This window comes from Coregonus clupeaformis, unplaced genomic scaffold (genome assembly GCF_020615455.1).
Source record: "Coregonus clupeaformis isolate EN_2021a unplaced genomic scaffold, ASM2061545v1 scaf0286, whole genome shotgun sequence".
NCBI classification, from domain to species: Eukaryota; Metazoa; Chordata; class Actinopteri; order Salmoniformes; family Salmonidae; genus Coregonus; species Coregonus clupeaformis.
The window spans coordinates 64,726-81,054 of NW_025533741.1; the positions used below are offsets into that span (position 1 = coordinate 64,726).

Consider the following 16,329-nt stretch of genomic DNA (forward strand, 5'->3'; position numbering starts at 1 on the left):
GATGGTGTATCAATACACCCAGTCACTACAAAGATACAGGCGTCCGTCCTAACTCAGTTGCCGGATAGGAATGAAACCGCTCAGGTTTCCATACTAACCCTAACCTATACTAACCCATGCTAACCATAACCCATACTAACCCTAACTTATCCTAACCCATCCTAACCCCAACCCACACTAACCCATGGTAACCCTAACCCATACTAATCCTAACCCACACTAGTCCATCCTAACCTAACCCATACTAACCCTAACCCACACTAACCCATCCTAACACTAACCCATACTAATCCTAACCCATCCTAACCCCAACCCACACTAGTCCATCCTAACCTAACCCATACTAACCCACACTAACCCATCCTAAACCTAACCCATACTAACCCTAACCCAAGCTTGCAGCACTGTGGATCCTAACCCTAACCCATTCTAGGATATATTTTAAGATGTGTTTTAATGCTTTTTTTTTAAATGCACCTGTTCTTGTGTTGTGATGTTGGCCTCTCTCAGCAATACTAACCATATAGAATATAGTTATAGATCCCCTACTTACTTCCTCTACTGATTATTACATCATGATAATGATTATATAAAGTCCACCTACCTGTAGATGGTTTGGAAGATGTCTTCAGGTGAGATGCCAAAGGTTTTTTCATTTTGGTTTTTCCCCTCTCTGTAAGACATCAAACACAATGTCCAGTCAGCTGAGAAGTATATCACAACATAACCCTGCTTAACTGATGTAATGTAATGGTTTACGTGAGGTAGATGAACGTGAAATTCTTCATTTCTAGTATTCAGTTTAGAGCACATCTTCATGCAGCATCTGTTGTTGTGTTGTTTAGCCACCTGACAGCGTGCACCATGTTGTTCCACAGAGGGTAGATGGTCTGTGATTGGTAGATGATCATGTCATGAAGAGACTTAGCGCTGCCTTTGGCCAGGTAGAGGTTGGCAACATCAGTACTGCTGTAACACGCTAGAACCAAGAGAACAGTAAAAACATTACTGCTATAATATGCTAGAACTAAGAGAACATTACTACTGTAACACTCTAGAACCAAGAGAACAGTACTGCTGTAACACTCTAGAACCAAGAGAACAGTACTGCTGTAACACTAGAACCAAGAGAACAGTACTGCTGTAACACTAGAACCAAGAGAACAGTACTGCTGTAACACTAGAACCAAGAGAACAGTACTGCTGTAACACTAGAACCAAGAGAACAGTACTGCTGTAACACTAGAACCAAGAGAACAGTACTGCTGTAACACTAGAACCAAGAGAACAGTACTGCTGTAACACTAGAACCAAGAGAACAGTACTGCTGTAACACTAGAACCAAAAGAACAGTACTGCTGTAACACTAGAACCAAAAGAACAGTACTGCTGTAACACTCTAGAACCAAGATAACAATAACACTTTAGAACCCTTCTAACTAATATTAATGATGATGAGTGAGAAAACAAGGGGACAGGATCAGAGTGATAAAGTCAAGACAGTTTAGGGGGTAAGGGTTCACATTTTTATTTGATTCACCTTTATTTAACCAGGTAAGCCAGTTGAGAACAAGTTCTCATTTACAACTGCAACCTGGCCAAGATAAAGCAAAGCAGTGCGATAAAAACAACAACACAGAGTTACATATGGGGTAAAACAAAACATAAAGTCAAAAATACAACAGAAAATATATATACAGTGTGTGCAAATGTAGCAAGTTATGGAGGTAAGGCAATAAATAGGCCATAGTGCAAAATAATTACATTTAGTAACACTGGAATGATAGATGTGCAAGAGATGATGTGCAAATAGAGATAGATACTGGGGTGCAAATGAGCAAAATAAATAACAATATAGGGATGAGGTAGTTGGGTGGGCTAATTTCAGATGGGCTGTGTACAGGTACATATCCCAGTTTTAAGCGGTACGGTTAAAGGTAAGTGTTAGGGTGAAGGTTAGGATAGAGGTTAGGGTAGAGGTTAGGGTAGAGGTTAGGGTAGAGGTTAGGTTAGGGTAGAGGTTAGGGTAGAGGTTAGGGTAGAGGTTAGGGTAGAGGTTAGGGTAGGGTAGAGGTTAGGGTAGAGGTTAGGGTAGAGGTTAGGTTAGGGTAGAGGTTAGGGTAGAGGTTAGGGTAGAGGTTAGGGTAGAGGTTAGGTTAGGGTAGAGGTTAGGGTAGAGGTTAGGGTAGAGGTTAGGTTAGGGTAGAGGTTAGGGTAGAGGTTAGGGTAGAGGTTAGGTTAGGGTAGAGGTTAGGTTAGGGTAGAGGGTAGGGTTAGGGTAGAGGGTAGGGTTAGGGTTAGGGTAGAGGTTAGGGTAGAGGTTAGGGTAGAGGTTAGGGGTCAGGTCACCTGTCCCCTCTTATCTGTTCCTCTATGTAAAGCCATTTTTAAAGAGTTAGTGGTAAGGGTGTATTTGTATTTGTTATGGATCCCCATTAGTTCCTGCCAAGGCAGCAGCTACTCTTCCTGGGGTTTATTATGGATCCCCATTAGTTCCTGCCAAGGCAGCAGCTACTCTTCCTGGGGTTTATTATGGATCCCCATTAGTTCCTGCCAAGGCAGCAGCTACTCTTCCTGGGGTTTATTATGGATCCCCATTAGTTCCTGCCAAGGCAGCAGCTACTCTTCCTGGGGTTTATTATGGATCCCCATTAGTTCCTGCCAAGGCAGCAGCTACTCTTCCTGGGGTTTATTATGGATCCCCATTAGTTCCTGCCAAGGCAGCAGCTACTCTTCCTGAGGTTTATTATGGATCCCCATTAGTTCCTGCCAAGGCAGCAGCTACTCTTCCTGGGGTTTATTATGGATCCCCATTAGTTCCTGCCAAGGCAGCAGCTACTCTTCCTGGGGTCCAGCAAAATTAAGGCAGTTATATACAATTAAAAACATTAAGTGTGTGCCCTCAGGTCACAACTCTACAACCACATATTTACAATACAAAATCCATGTGTGTAATGATGCAGAAAAGCTAATCCATGCTTTTGTCACTTCTAGATTAGATTAGACTACTGCAATGCTCTACTCTCCGGCTAAAGTAGTAAATAAACTTCAGTTAGTGCTAAACACGGCTGCTAGAATCTGGACTAGAACCAATAAATCTGGTTGGCACTGGTCTCTCTCTCTCTGAACTGTTGCACCCTCTACAACCCTACTGGTCATCTATGAACGTCTTGAAGAACAATCTGGCCTTAATGGCCATGTACTCTTATAATCGTTGCCACTCTTCAGAGCCTGGTTTCTTCCTAGCCACCGTGCTTCTGCATTGCTTGCTGTTTGGGCTGGGTTTCTATATAGCACTTTGTGACATCTGCTGATGTAAAAAGGGCTTAATAAATACATTTGATTGATTGTATGTATGTTATAATGTGTCTGTTATTGGTAAGGTGTCAGCGGTTCACCTGTCCCGTCTATCTGCTCCACCTCCAGGATGTTGACTCCCACCAGTACGTCCAGAAGGCGTTCTATCCCGTCCACGCTGGCGCCCAGCTCCTGGGCAACGCGCTCTGCAGACAGGGGCTTCTGGGACAGTAGCAGGAGGTCAAACACCCCCAACTCACAGGCTGAGAAGATAACCTGATGGGAGGGTCAGGGGTCAGAGGAGTCTGACAGCATCTTTTGGTGTTAACATGATTGGCCGAAAGAGAGGGGCCTTGATTTATTTCATAATGTCATTTTGTCAGATCTAATCTACATATCTGTACATTATGTTGTAAATATTTCCTGTGGCTTTGTACGATAGGTCAGGGGATGTCAGTCTACATGATAAATAAATATGATAAACTCCAACCTTTGAGACTCTGAATCCATTGAAATACTCCAGCAGTTTAAAGGGGTAGTCCAGTTCGCTCTGGGACAGATGTTCTGCCATGATATGAAGTCCTGATGGGGGAGGAGAAGAGAGTGGGATGGAGGGTGATAGGAGAGAGAAGAGGCAGTGGGCAAAACAGAACAACAGATCAGCAGTTGAATATAATGCCATGTTGGAACGTTAGTCATGACTGAGGGTTTGCTTGTCTGTTGTGCATAGTTAGCCTATCGGAAAGCCAGACAATGGGATATAGGTTCTTCATAATAAAGCAACCTGGACTCAGGTGAAAGACGTAACATAGTAAATGTTAATCTGTCTCCCTCCATTTAGTATGATATGTTACGTTTCGTATGGTATGTATTAGTCCATGCCACTCCATGCCGCTCTGACAGCGTCGCTGCTTGAACCCCTAATAACCAATACAACAGGGTTTCACCAGCATCAACCCCTAATAACCAACACCAACCAATACAACAGGGTTTCACCAGCATCAACCCCTAATAACCAACACCAACAAATACAACAGGGTTTCACCAGCTTCGCTGCTTGAACCCCTAATAACCAACGGCAACAAATACAACAGGGTCTCAACAGCTTCGCTGCTTGCACCCCTAATTATATTGGATAACATTTGTGTTTAAATCTACTTGTAAATATGCATTTAAAACCTAAAATGACCTCTTTCAGCACCATGCTTTTCAGGGCTTACTTGCCATTTGCGCCTGTCCATTTATCATTTTTGCCAGGGAATTGTACAGCAGTTTCCCTATGACCCTCCAGACAGTTTATTTTAAGGAAAAGCCTCCAGACTTCTTGTTGACACAAAAGGTTTTTAATGAAGTGTTGTATCACAGCACCTCTTCAATTGATGCAGTTGACAATTGATAAAGAACCTGCCGTGCATTAAAGGGGCAATCTACAGTTGCTACACCCATTTTTGGAGTTAATGATATGTACCCATTGATTCTTGAAGAATATAACTTCTTCATGCCTAATGAGCATAGTGCAACTGTCATCCCCCATCACTGTTATTGTTTCAACGGCTGATTGTTGCTTTAAATTCATTCTGATGTCTTATCCGGCTTAGAAACCAGACTAGTCTTTTCTACATCAAATCTCAACTCCTTCCATCCAAGACATGCTGCTGTGTTTATAACATGCTGCTGTGTTTATAACATGCTGCTGTGTTTATAACATGCTACTGTGTTTATAACATGCTACTGTGTTTATAACATGCTGCTGTGTGCAGAACATGCTGCTGTGTTTATAACATGCTGCTGTGTTTATAACATGCTGCTGTGGTTATAACATGCTGCTGTGGTTATAACATGCTACTGTGTTTATAACATGCTGCTGTGTTTATAACATGCTGCTGTGTTTATAACATGCTGCTGTGTTTATAACATGATGCTGTGGTTATAACATGCTGCTGTGTTTATAACATGCTGCTGTGTTTATAACATGCTGCTGTGGTTATAACATGCTGCTGTGTGCAGAACATGCTGCTGTGTGCTGAACATGCTGCTGTGGTTATAACATGCTGCTGTGTTTATAACATGCTGCTGTGTTTATAACATGCTGCTGTGGTTATAACATGCTGCTGTGTGCAGAACATGCTGCTGTGTTTATAACATGCTGCTGTGTTTATAACATGCTGCTGTGTGCAGAACATGCTGCTGTGTTTATAACATGCTGCTGTGTTTATAACATGCTGCTGTGTTTATAACATGCTGCTGTGGTTATAACATGCTGCTGTGTTTAGAACATGCTGCTTTTTATAACATGCTGCTGTGTTTATAACATGCTGCTGTGTTTATAACATGCTGCTGTGTTTATAACATGCTGCTGTGGTTATAACATGCTGCTGTGTTTATAACATGCTGCTGTGTTTATAACATGCTGCTGTGTTTATAACATGCTGCTGTGTGCAGAACATGCTGCTGTGTGCAGAACATGCTGCTGTTTATAACATGCTGCTGTGTTTATAACATGCTGCTGTGTTTATAACATGCTGCTGTGTGCAGCAGAACATGCTGCTGTTTATAACATGCTGCTGTGTTTATAACATGCTGCTGTGTTTATAACATGCTGCTGTGTTTAGAACATGCTGCTGTGTTTATAACATGCTGCTGTGTTTATAACATGCTGCTGTGTGCAGAACATGCTGCTGTGTTTATAACATGCTGCTGTGTTTATAACATGCTGCTGTGTTTATAACATGCTGCTGTGTTTATAACATGCTGCTGTGTTTATAACATGCTGCTGTGGTTATAACATGCTGCTGTGGTTATAACATGCTGCTGTGGTTATAACATGCTGCTGTGGTTATAACATGCTGCTGTGGTTATAACATGCTGCTGTGTTTATAACATGCTGCTGTGTTTAGAACATGCTGCTGTGTTTATAACATGCTGCTGTGTTTATAACATGCTGCTGTGTTTGTGTGGTTATAACATGCTGCTGTGTGCAGAACATGCTGCTGTGTGCAGAACATGCTGCTGTGGTTATAACATGCTGCTGTGTTTATAACATGGTGCTGTGTTTATAACATGCTGCTGTGGTTATAACATGCTGCTGTGTGCAGAACATGCTGCTGTGTTTATAACATGCTGCTGTGTTTATAACATGCTGCTGTGTTTATAACATGCTGCTGTGGTTATAACATGCTGCTGTTTATAACATGCTGCTGTGTTTATAACATGCTGCTGTGTTTATAACATGCTGCTGTGTTTATAACATGCTGCTGTGGTTATAACATGCTGCTGTGTTTATAACATGCTGCTGTGTTTATAACATGCTGCTGTGGTTATAACATGCTGCTGTGGTTATAACATGCTGCTGTGGTTATAACATGCTGCTGTGGTTATAACATGCTGCTGTGTTTATAACATGCTGCTGTGGTTATAACATGCTGCTGTGTTTATAACATGCTGCTGTGTGCAGAACATGCTGCTGTTTATAACATGCTGCTGTGGTTATAACATGCTGCTGTGTTTAAAACATGCTGCTGTGTTTATAACATGCTGCTGTGTTTATAACATGCTGCTGTGTTTATAACATGCTGCTGTGGTTATAACATGCTGCTGTGTTTATAACATGCTGCTGTGTGCAGAACATGCTGCTGTGTTTATAACATGCTGCTGTGGTTATAACATGCTGCTGTGTGCAGAACATGCTGCTGTGTTTATAACATGCTGCTGTGTTTATAACATGCTGCTGTGTTTATAACATGCTGCTGTGGTTATAACATGCTGCTGTGTTTATAACATGCTGCTGTGTTTATAACATGCTGCTGTGGTTATAACATGCTGCTGTGTTTATAACATGCTGCTGTGGTTATAACATGCTGCTGTGGTTATAACATGCTGCTGTGGTTATAACATGCTGCTGTGGTTATAACATGCTGCTGTGGTTATAACATGCTGCTGTGTTTATAACATGCTGCTGTGTTTAGAACATGCTGCTGTGTTTATAACATGCTGCTGTGTTTATAACATGCTGCTGTGTTTGTGTGGTTATAACATGCTGCTGTGTGCAGAACATGCTGCTGTGTGCAGAACATGCTGCTGTGGTTATAACATGCTGCTGTGTTTATAACATGGTGCTGTGTTTATAACATGCTGCTGTGGTTATAACATGCTGCTGTGTGCAGAACATGCTGCTGTGTTTATAACATGCTGCTGTGTTTATAACATGCTGCTGTGTTTATAACATGCTGCTGTGGTTATAACATGCTGCTGTGTTTATAACATGCTGCTGTGTTTATAACATGCTGCTGTGTTTATAACATGCTGCTGTGTTTATAACATGCTGCTGTGTTTATAACATGCTGCTGTGTTTATAACATGCTGCTGTGGTTATAACATGCTGCTGTGTTTATAACATGCTGCTGTGTGCAGAACATGCTGCTGTGTTTATAACATGCTGCTGTGGTTATAACATGCTGCTGTGTGCAGAACATGCTGCTGTGTTTATAACATGCTGCTGTGTTTATAACATGCTGCTGTGTTTATAACATGCTGCTGTGGTTATAACATGCTGCTGTGTTTATAACATGCTGCTGTGTTTATAACATGCTGCTGTGGTTATAACATGCTGCTGTGTTTATAACATGCTGCTGTGGTTATAACATGCTGCTGTGGTTATAACATGCTGCTGTGGTTATAACATGCTGCTGTGTTTATAACATGCTGCTGTGTTTATAACATGCTGCTGTGTTTAGAACATGCTGCTGTGTTTATAACATGCTGCTGTGTTTATAACATGCTGCTGTGTTTATAACATGCTGCTGTGTTTATAACATGCTGCTGTGTTTGTGTGGTTATAACATGCTGCTGTGTGCAGAACATGCTGCTGTGTGCATAACATGCTGCTGTGGTTATAACATGCTGCTGTGTTTATAACATGCTGCTGTGTTTATAACATGCTGCTGTGGTTATAACATGCTGCTGTGTGCAGAACATGCTGCTGTGTTTATAACATGCTGCTGTGTTTATAACATGCTGCTGTGTTTATAACATGCTGCTGTGTTTATAACATGCTGCTGTGGTTATAACATGCTGCTGTTTATAACATGCTGCTGTGTTTATAACATGCTGCTGTGTTTATAACATGCTGCTGTGGTTATAACATGCTGCTGTGTTTATAACATGCTGCTGTGTTTATAACATGCTGCTGTGGTTATAACATGCTGCTGTGTTTATAACATGCTGCTGTGTGCAGAACATGCTGCTGTGTTTATAACATGCTGCTGTGGTTATAACATGCTGCTGTGTTTATAACATGCTGCTGTGTTTATAACATGCTGCTGTGGTTATAACATGCTGCTGTGGTTATAACATGCTGCTGTGGTTATAACATGCTGCTGTGGTTATAACATGCTGCTGTGTGCAGAACATGCTGCTGTGTTTATAACATGCTGCTGTGTTTATAACATGCTGCTGTGGTTATAACATGCTGCTGTGTTTATAACATGCTGCTGTGGTTATAACATGCTGCTGTGTTTATAACATGCTGCTGTGTTTATAACATGCTGCTGTGTTATAACCATATGAGAAGATACCTGCCTGCAGCAGTAAGTGGTTTTTTTCTCTAGCTGGAGGTAAGCAGGAGGTAAGCTTCTCATATGGTGTTGAGTAAAGCTTAACCATGTATTAGATCGTAGGTAGGTAGTTAGTTGTAGTTAGGTATTGTATTTATTATAGGTTAGTATTGTTGTTATTGTAGGTTTCCGTAGGTAATTGTAGGTTAGTATCGAAGCACGAGGCTAGCTAGCTAGCGGGTAGCTACTGGTAACGATTAGCAACGGTGGAGAGCTGTTTCCAATGTTAATGTGCTGCTACCCAACGTTTAATTTTTGCTGCGTTATGCGTTATGAAAGGAACTAGACACGGACATGAATTATCTGTTTAGTGTGCTAACACACTCTTGGCAGTTTGTTGTAACCAAGTATTGGTGCTAAATTGTGTGTTAATGGATGCTAGCTTGCTAGTTAGCTACGGCGTCATAGCTAGGTATCGTGGGTTGTTGTGGGTAGTTACTGCAGGTTTAGTGTGCTAACACACTCTTGGCAGTTTGTTGTAACCAAGTATTGGTGCTAAATTGTGTGTTAATGGATGCTAGCTTGCTAGTTAGCTACGGCGTCACAGCTAGGTATCGTGGGTTGTTGTGGGTAGTTACTGCAGGTTGGCAGTGTCTTCGGCCGTGCCGGCTGTAGCACGGGCGAGCTAACTAGCCGTTTTTCGAACAGAGTCAGAGTCAACACAGTAGCCATTGTGTGCCGGGTGTAGCACGAAGCTAGCTAGCTAGCCGTTCTTCAAACAAAGTCAACACAGTGGCCAATGCTAGCTACCCAACACGACCAGCTAACTGTACTGTAGTAGCTAAATACAATATACTTGTCCTAGCTAGCCAACGTTGAATCATTGCTGCGTCATGAAAGGAACTTGACACAGACACGAATGATCTGTTTAGTGTGTTATCACACTATTGGTGGTTTGTTGTGACCAAGTGTTTGTGCTAAACTGTGTGTTACTGGATGCTAGCATGCTAGTTAGCTAGTTAACACACTATTGGTGGTTTGTTGTGACCAAGTGTTGGTGCTAAACTGTGTGTTAAACTGTGTGTTATTGGATGCTAGCATGCTAGTTAGCTATGGTGTCATAGTTAGCTAGCTGAATAAAGTGGGTTGAGTCTATTCCTTTAAACATTGAACCGCTGTGGTTCACAACAATTCTGATTTCTAAAGGTGGAAGTTGGGAGAGTTTTTGTTCCGGGTGGTTCAGTGAAACAATTTTAGTTTCTGAGGTAGAAGTTTTTGGTGAGGGAGGCCCTGCTCTCTCCTCTCCCAGATGCTTAGCTCATTTCATTCCGATCTCCTCTGCATTTTTGTAGCCATTTGCTACAGCCTGTCAACTATGCCTCTGCCTATCCCTGTTCTCTCCTCTCTGCACAGGCTACACAAACGCACCACACCGCGCGGCTGCTGCCTCTCTAACCTGGTGGTCCCTGCACGCACCCCTCACCTGGAGTTCCAGGTCGCAGGCAGCCTCTGGAACTGCCGTTCTGCTGCCAACAAAGCTGACTTCATCCCAGCCTATGCCAACCTCCAGTCCCTCGACTTCCTGGCGCTGACGGAAACATGGATCACCACTGAAAACACTGCTACTCCTACTGCTCTCTCCTCGTCTGACCATGTGTTCTCGCATACCCCGAGAGCATCTGGTCAGAGGGGTGGTGGTACAGGAATCCTCATCTCTCCCAAGTGGACATTCTCAGTTTTTCCCCTAACCCATCTGTCTATCTCCTCATTTGAATTCCATGCTGTCACAGTCACTAGCCCATTTAAGCTTAATATCCTTGTCATCTATCGCCCTCCAGGTTCCCTTGGAGAGTTCATCAATGAGCTTGACGCCTTGATAAGTTCCTTTCCTGAGGATGGCTCACCCCTCACAGTTTTGGGGGATTTCAACCTCCCTATGTCCACATTTGACTCATTTCTCTCTGCCTCCTTCTTTCCACTCCTCTCCTCTTTTGACCTCACCCTCTCACCGTCCCCCCTACTCACAAGGCAGGCAATACGCTTGACCTCATCTTTACTAGATGCTGCTCTTCTACTAATCTCACTGCAACTCCCCTCCATGTCTCCGACCACTACTTTGTTTCCTTTTCTCTCTCGCTCTCCTCCCACACTACTCACTCTGCCCCTACACAGATGGTAATGCGCCGCCGCAACCTTCGCTCTCTCTCTCCCACTACTCTCTCCTCTTCCATCCTATCATCTCTTCCCTCTGCTCAATCCTTCTCCCTCCAATCTCCTGATTCTGCCTCCTCAACCCTCCTCTCCTCCCTTTCTGCATCCTTTGACTCTCTGTGTCCCCTATCCTCCCGGCCGGCTCGGTCCTCCCCTCCAGCTCCGTGGCTTGATGACTCACTGCGAGCTCACAGAACAGAGCTCCGGGCAGCGGAGCGGAAATGGAAGAAAACTAAACTCCCTGCCGACCTGGCATCTTTTCACTCCCTCCTCTCTACATTTTCTTCATCTGTTTCTGCTGCTAAGGCCACCTTCTACCACTCTAAATTCCAAGCATCTGCCTCTAACCCTAGGAAGCTCTTTGACACATTTTCCTCCCTCCTGAATCCTCCCCCCCCTCTCTCTCTGTGGATGACTTCGTCAACCACTTTGAAAAGAAGGTTGACGACATCCGATCCTCGTTTGTTAAGTCTAATGACACTGCTGGTCCTGCTCACACTGCCCTACCCTATGCTTTGACTTCTTTCTCCCCTCTCTCTCCAGATAAAATCCTGCGACTTGTGACTGCAGGCCGCCCAACAACCTGCCCGCTTGACCCCATCCCCTCCTCCCTTCTCCAGACCATCTCCGGTGACCTTCTCCCCTACCTCACCTCGCTGATCAACTCATCCTTGACCGCTGGCCATGTCCCTTCCGTCTTCAAGAGAGCGAGAGTTGCTAAAAAAAAAAAAAAACCAACACTCGACCCCACTGATGTCAACAACTACAGACCAGTATCCCTTCTTTCTTTTCTTTCCAAAACTATTGAGCGTGCCGTCTTTAGCCAACTCTCTTGCTATCTCTCTCAGAATGACCTTCTTGATCCAAACCAATCAGGTTTCAGGACTGGTCATTCAACTGAGACTGCTCTTCTCTGTGTCACGGAGACTCTCCGCACTGCTAAAGCTAACTCTCTCTCCTCTGCTCTTGTCCTTCTAGACCTGTCTGCTGCCTTTGACACTGTGAACCATCAGATCCTCCTCTCCACCCTCTCCGAGCTGGGCATCTCCGGCGCGGCTCACTCCTGGATTGCGTCCTACCTGACCGGTCGCTCCTACCAAGTGGCGTGGCGAGAAGCTGTCTCCGCACCACGTGCTCTCACCACTGGTGTCCCCCAAGGCTCAGTTCTAGGCCCTCTCCTTTTCTCCCTATACACCAAGTCACTTGGCTCTGTCATATCCTCACATGGTCTCTCCTATCATTGCTACGCTGACGATACACAACTAATCTTCTCCTTTCCCCCTTCTGATAACCAGGTGGCGAATCGCATCTCTGCATGTCTGGCAGACATATCAGTATGGATGACGGATCACCACCTCAAGCTGAACCCTGGCAAGACGGAGCTGCTCTTCCTCCCGGGAAGGACTGCCCGTTCCATGATCTCGCCATCACGGTTGACAACTCCGCTGTGTCCTCCTCCCAGAGTGCGAAGAGCCTAGGCGTGACCCTGGACAACACCCTGTCGTTCTCCGCCAACATCAAGGCGGTGACCCGCTCCTGCAGGTTCATGCTCTACAACATTCGGAGAGTACGACCCTGCCTTACACAGGAAGCGGCACAGGTCCTAATCCAGGCACTTGTCATCTCCCGTCTGGACTACTGCAACTCGCTGTTGGCTGGCCTCCCTGCCTGTGCCATTAAACCCCTACAACTCATCCAGAATGCCGCAGCCCGTCTGGTGTTCAACCTTCCCAAGTTCTCTCACGTCACCCCCCCTCCTCCGCACACTCCACTGGCTTCCAGTTGAAGCTCGCATCCGCTACAAGACCATGGTGCTTGCCTATGGAGCAGTGAGGGGAACGGCACCTCTGTACCTTCAGGCTCTGATCAGTCCCTACACCCAAACGAGGGCATTCGCTCATCCACCTCTGGCCTGCTGGCTCCCTTCCTCTGCGGAAGCATAGTTCCCGCTCAGCCCAGTCAAAACTGTTCGCTGCCCTGGCACCCCAATGGTGGAACAAGCTCCCTCACGACGCCAGGACAGCGGAGTCACTCACCACCTTCCGGAGACATTTGAAACCCCACCTCTTTAAGGAATACCTGGGATAGGATAAAGGAATCCTTCTACCCCCCCCCCAATTGTAAAGTGGTTATCCCACTGGCTATAGGGTGAACGCACCAATTTGTGAGTCGCTCTGGCTAAGAGCGTCTGCTAAATGACGTTAATGTGCCCTTGAGCAAGGCACTTAACCCTAATTGCTCCTGTAAGTCGCTCTGGATTAGAGCGTCTGCTAAATGACTAAAATGTAAATGTAAATGTTTATAACATGCTGCTGTGTTTATAACATGCTGCTGTGGTTATAACATGCTGCTGTGTGCAGAACATGCTGCTGTGTTTATAACATGCTGCTGTGTATATAACATGCTGCTGTGTTTATAACATGCTGCTGTGTTTATAACATGCTGCTGTGGTTATAACATGCTGCTGTGTTTATAACATGCTGCTGTGTTTATAACATGCTGCTGTGGTTATAACATGCTGCTGTGTTTATAACATGCTGCTGTGTGCAGAACATGCTGCTGTGGTTATAACATGCTGCTGTGTTTATAACATGCTGCTGTGTTTATAACATGCTGCTGTGTGCAGAACATGCAGCTGTTAGAGTAGTTTCAGTAACTTCTACTAACAATAAGAAGTACCATTATCAGTACAGTCACTTTCCCTCTACCTAACTAACCTGTACCCCCGCACATTGACTCGGTACCTGTACCCCCGCACATTGACTCGGTACCTGTACCCCCGCACATTGACTCGGTACCTGTACCCCCGCACATTGACTCGGTACCTGTACCCCCGCACATTGACTCGGTACCTGTACCCCGCACATTGACTCGGTACCTGTACCCCGCACATTGACTCGGTACCTGTACCCCCGCACATTGACTCGGTACCTGTACCCCCGCACATTGACTCGGTACCTGTACCCCCGCACATTGACTCGGTACCTGTACCCCCGCACATTGACTCGGTACCGGTATCCCCGCACATTGACTCGGTACCGGTAGCCCCGCACATTGACTCGGTACCGGTAGCCCAGCACATTGACTCGGTACCGGTAGCCCCTGTATATAGCCTCGTTATTGTTATTTTATTGTGCCATTTTTTATCTTCTTTTTTTTGTTTATTTATTAAATATTTTCTTAACTCTATTTTCTTAAATCTGCATTGTTGGTTAAAGGCTTGTACATTTTTACATTTACATTTTAGTCATTTAGCAGACGTTCTTATCCAGAGCGACTTACAGTGGGGAAATTGTGCAAGTTCTCCCACTTAAAAAGATGAGAGAGGCCTGTAATTTTCATCATAGGTACACGTCAACTATGACAGACAAATTGAGGAAAAAAAATCCAGAAAATCACATTGTAGGATTTTTTATGAATTTATTTGCAAATTATGGTGGAAAATAAGTATTTGGTCACCTACAAACAAGCAAGATTTCTGGCTCTCACAGACCTGTAACTTATTCTTTAAGAGGCTCCTCTGTCCTCCACTCGTTACCTGTATTAATGGCACCTGTTTGAACTTGTTATCAGTATAAAAGACACCTGTCCACAACCTCAAACAGTCACACTCCAAACTCCACTATGGCCAAGACCAAAGAGCTGTCAAAGGACACCAGAAACAAAATTGTAGACCTGCACCAGGCTGGGAAGACTGAATCTGCAATAGGTAAGCAGCTTGGTTTGAAGAAATCAACTGTGGGAGCAATTATTAGGAAATGGAAGACATACAAAACCACTGATAATCTCCCTCGATCTGGGGCTCCACGCAAGATCTCACCCCGTGGGGTCAAAATGATCACAAGAACGGTGAGCAAAAATCCCAGAACCACACGGGGGACCTAGTGAATGACCTGCAGATAGCTGGGACCAAAGTAACAAAGCCTACCATCAGTAACACACTACGCCGCCAGGGACTCAAATCCTGCAGTGCCAGACGTGTCCCCCTGCTTAAGCCAGTACATGTCCAGGCCCGTCTGAAGTTTGCTAGAGTGCATTTGGATGATCCAGAAGAGGATTGGGAGAATGTCATATGGTCAGATGAAACCAAAATATAACTTTTTGGTAAAAACACAACTCGTCGTGTTTGGAGGACAAAGAATGCTGAGTTGCATCCAAAGAACACCATACCTACTGTGAAGCATGGGGGTGGAAACATCATGCTTTGGGGCTGTTTTTCTGCAAAGGGACCAGGACGACTGATCCGTGTAAAGGAAAGAATGAATGGGGCCATGTATTATGAGATTTTTAGTGAAAACCTCCTTCCATCAGCAAGGGCATTGAAGATGAAACGTGGCTGGGTCTTTCAGCATGACAATGATCCCAAACACACCGCCCGGGCAACGAAGGAGTGGCTTCGTAAGAAGCATTTCAAGGTCCTGGGGTAGCCTAGCCAGTCTCCAGATCTCAACCCCATAGAAAATCTTTGGAGGGAGTTGAAAGTCCGTGTTGCCCAGCGACAGCCCCAAAACATCACTACTCTAGAGGAGATCTGCATGGAGCAATGGGCCAAAATACCAGCAACCGTGTGTGAAAACCTTTTGAAGACTTACAGAAAACGTTTGACCTGTGTCATTGCCAACAAAGGGTATATAACAAAGTATCGAGAAACTTTTGTTATTGACCAAATACTTATTTTCCACCATAATTTGCAAATAAATTCATTAAAAATCCTACAATGTGATTTTCTGGAAATTTTTTTCTCATTTTGTCTGTCATAGTTGACGTGTACCTATGATGAAAATTACAGGCCTCTCATCTTTTTAAGTGGGAGAACTTGCACAATTGCTGGCTGACTAAATACTTTTTTCCCCACTGTACATGAGCAATTAGGGTTAAGTGCCTTGCTCAAGGGCACAGACAGATTTTTCACCTAGTCGGCTCGGGGATTAGAACCAGCGACCTTTCGGTTACTGGCACAATGCTCTTAACCACCAAGCTACCTGCCGCCCAGTAAGCTACCTTACTTTACAGTAAGCATTTCACTGTAAGGTCTACACCTGTTGTATTCGGTGCATGTGACAAATACCATTTGGGTTAGGGTTATAGTCTACACCATGTGACAAATACCATTTGATTTGATTTGACCAGTTTTCTTTTTAGGTCCCCATTTGTCCTGAGTTCAGCCTCTAGATCCCATCACCAGGGGTTGGTTAGGGGGTCACCAGGGGTTGGTTAGGGGGTCACCAGGGGTCGTCTAGGGGGTCACCAGGGGTTGTCTAGGGGGTCA

At 44.6% G+C, this 16,329-nt stretch overlaps 1 protein-coding gene across 1 annotated transcript in view; it reads right to left on the bottom strand.

Moving 5' to 3' along the window:
- Positions 1-600: 600 nt before the first annotated feature.
- Positions 601-16,329, bottom strand: part of LOC123481025 (acetylserotonin O-methyltransferase-like) — a 45,792-nt gene continuing 30,063 nt past the window's right edge. The window contains exons 2-5 of the mRNA XM_045214612.1: positions 3,788-3,879; positions 3,399-3,573; positions 850-979; positions 601-673 (exon numbers count right to left, since the gene is read on the bottom strand). Of these exons, the coding sequence (XP_045070547.1) occupies positions 601-673; positions 850-979; positions 3,399-3,573; positions 3,788-3,868 (459 nt within the window). The 5' untranslated portion in view covers positions 3,869-3,879. The remainder of the gene's footprint in view (positions 674-849; positions 980-3,398; positions 3,574-3,787; positions 3,880-16,329) is intronic.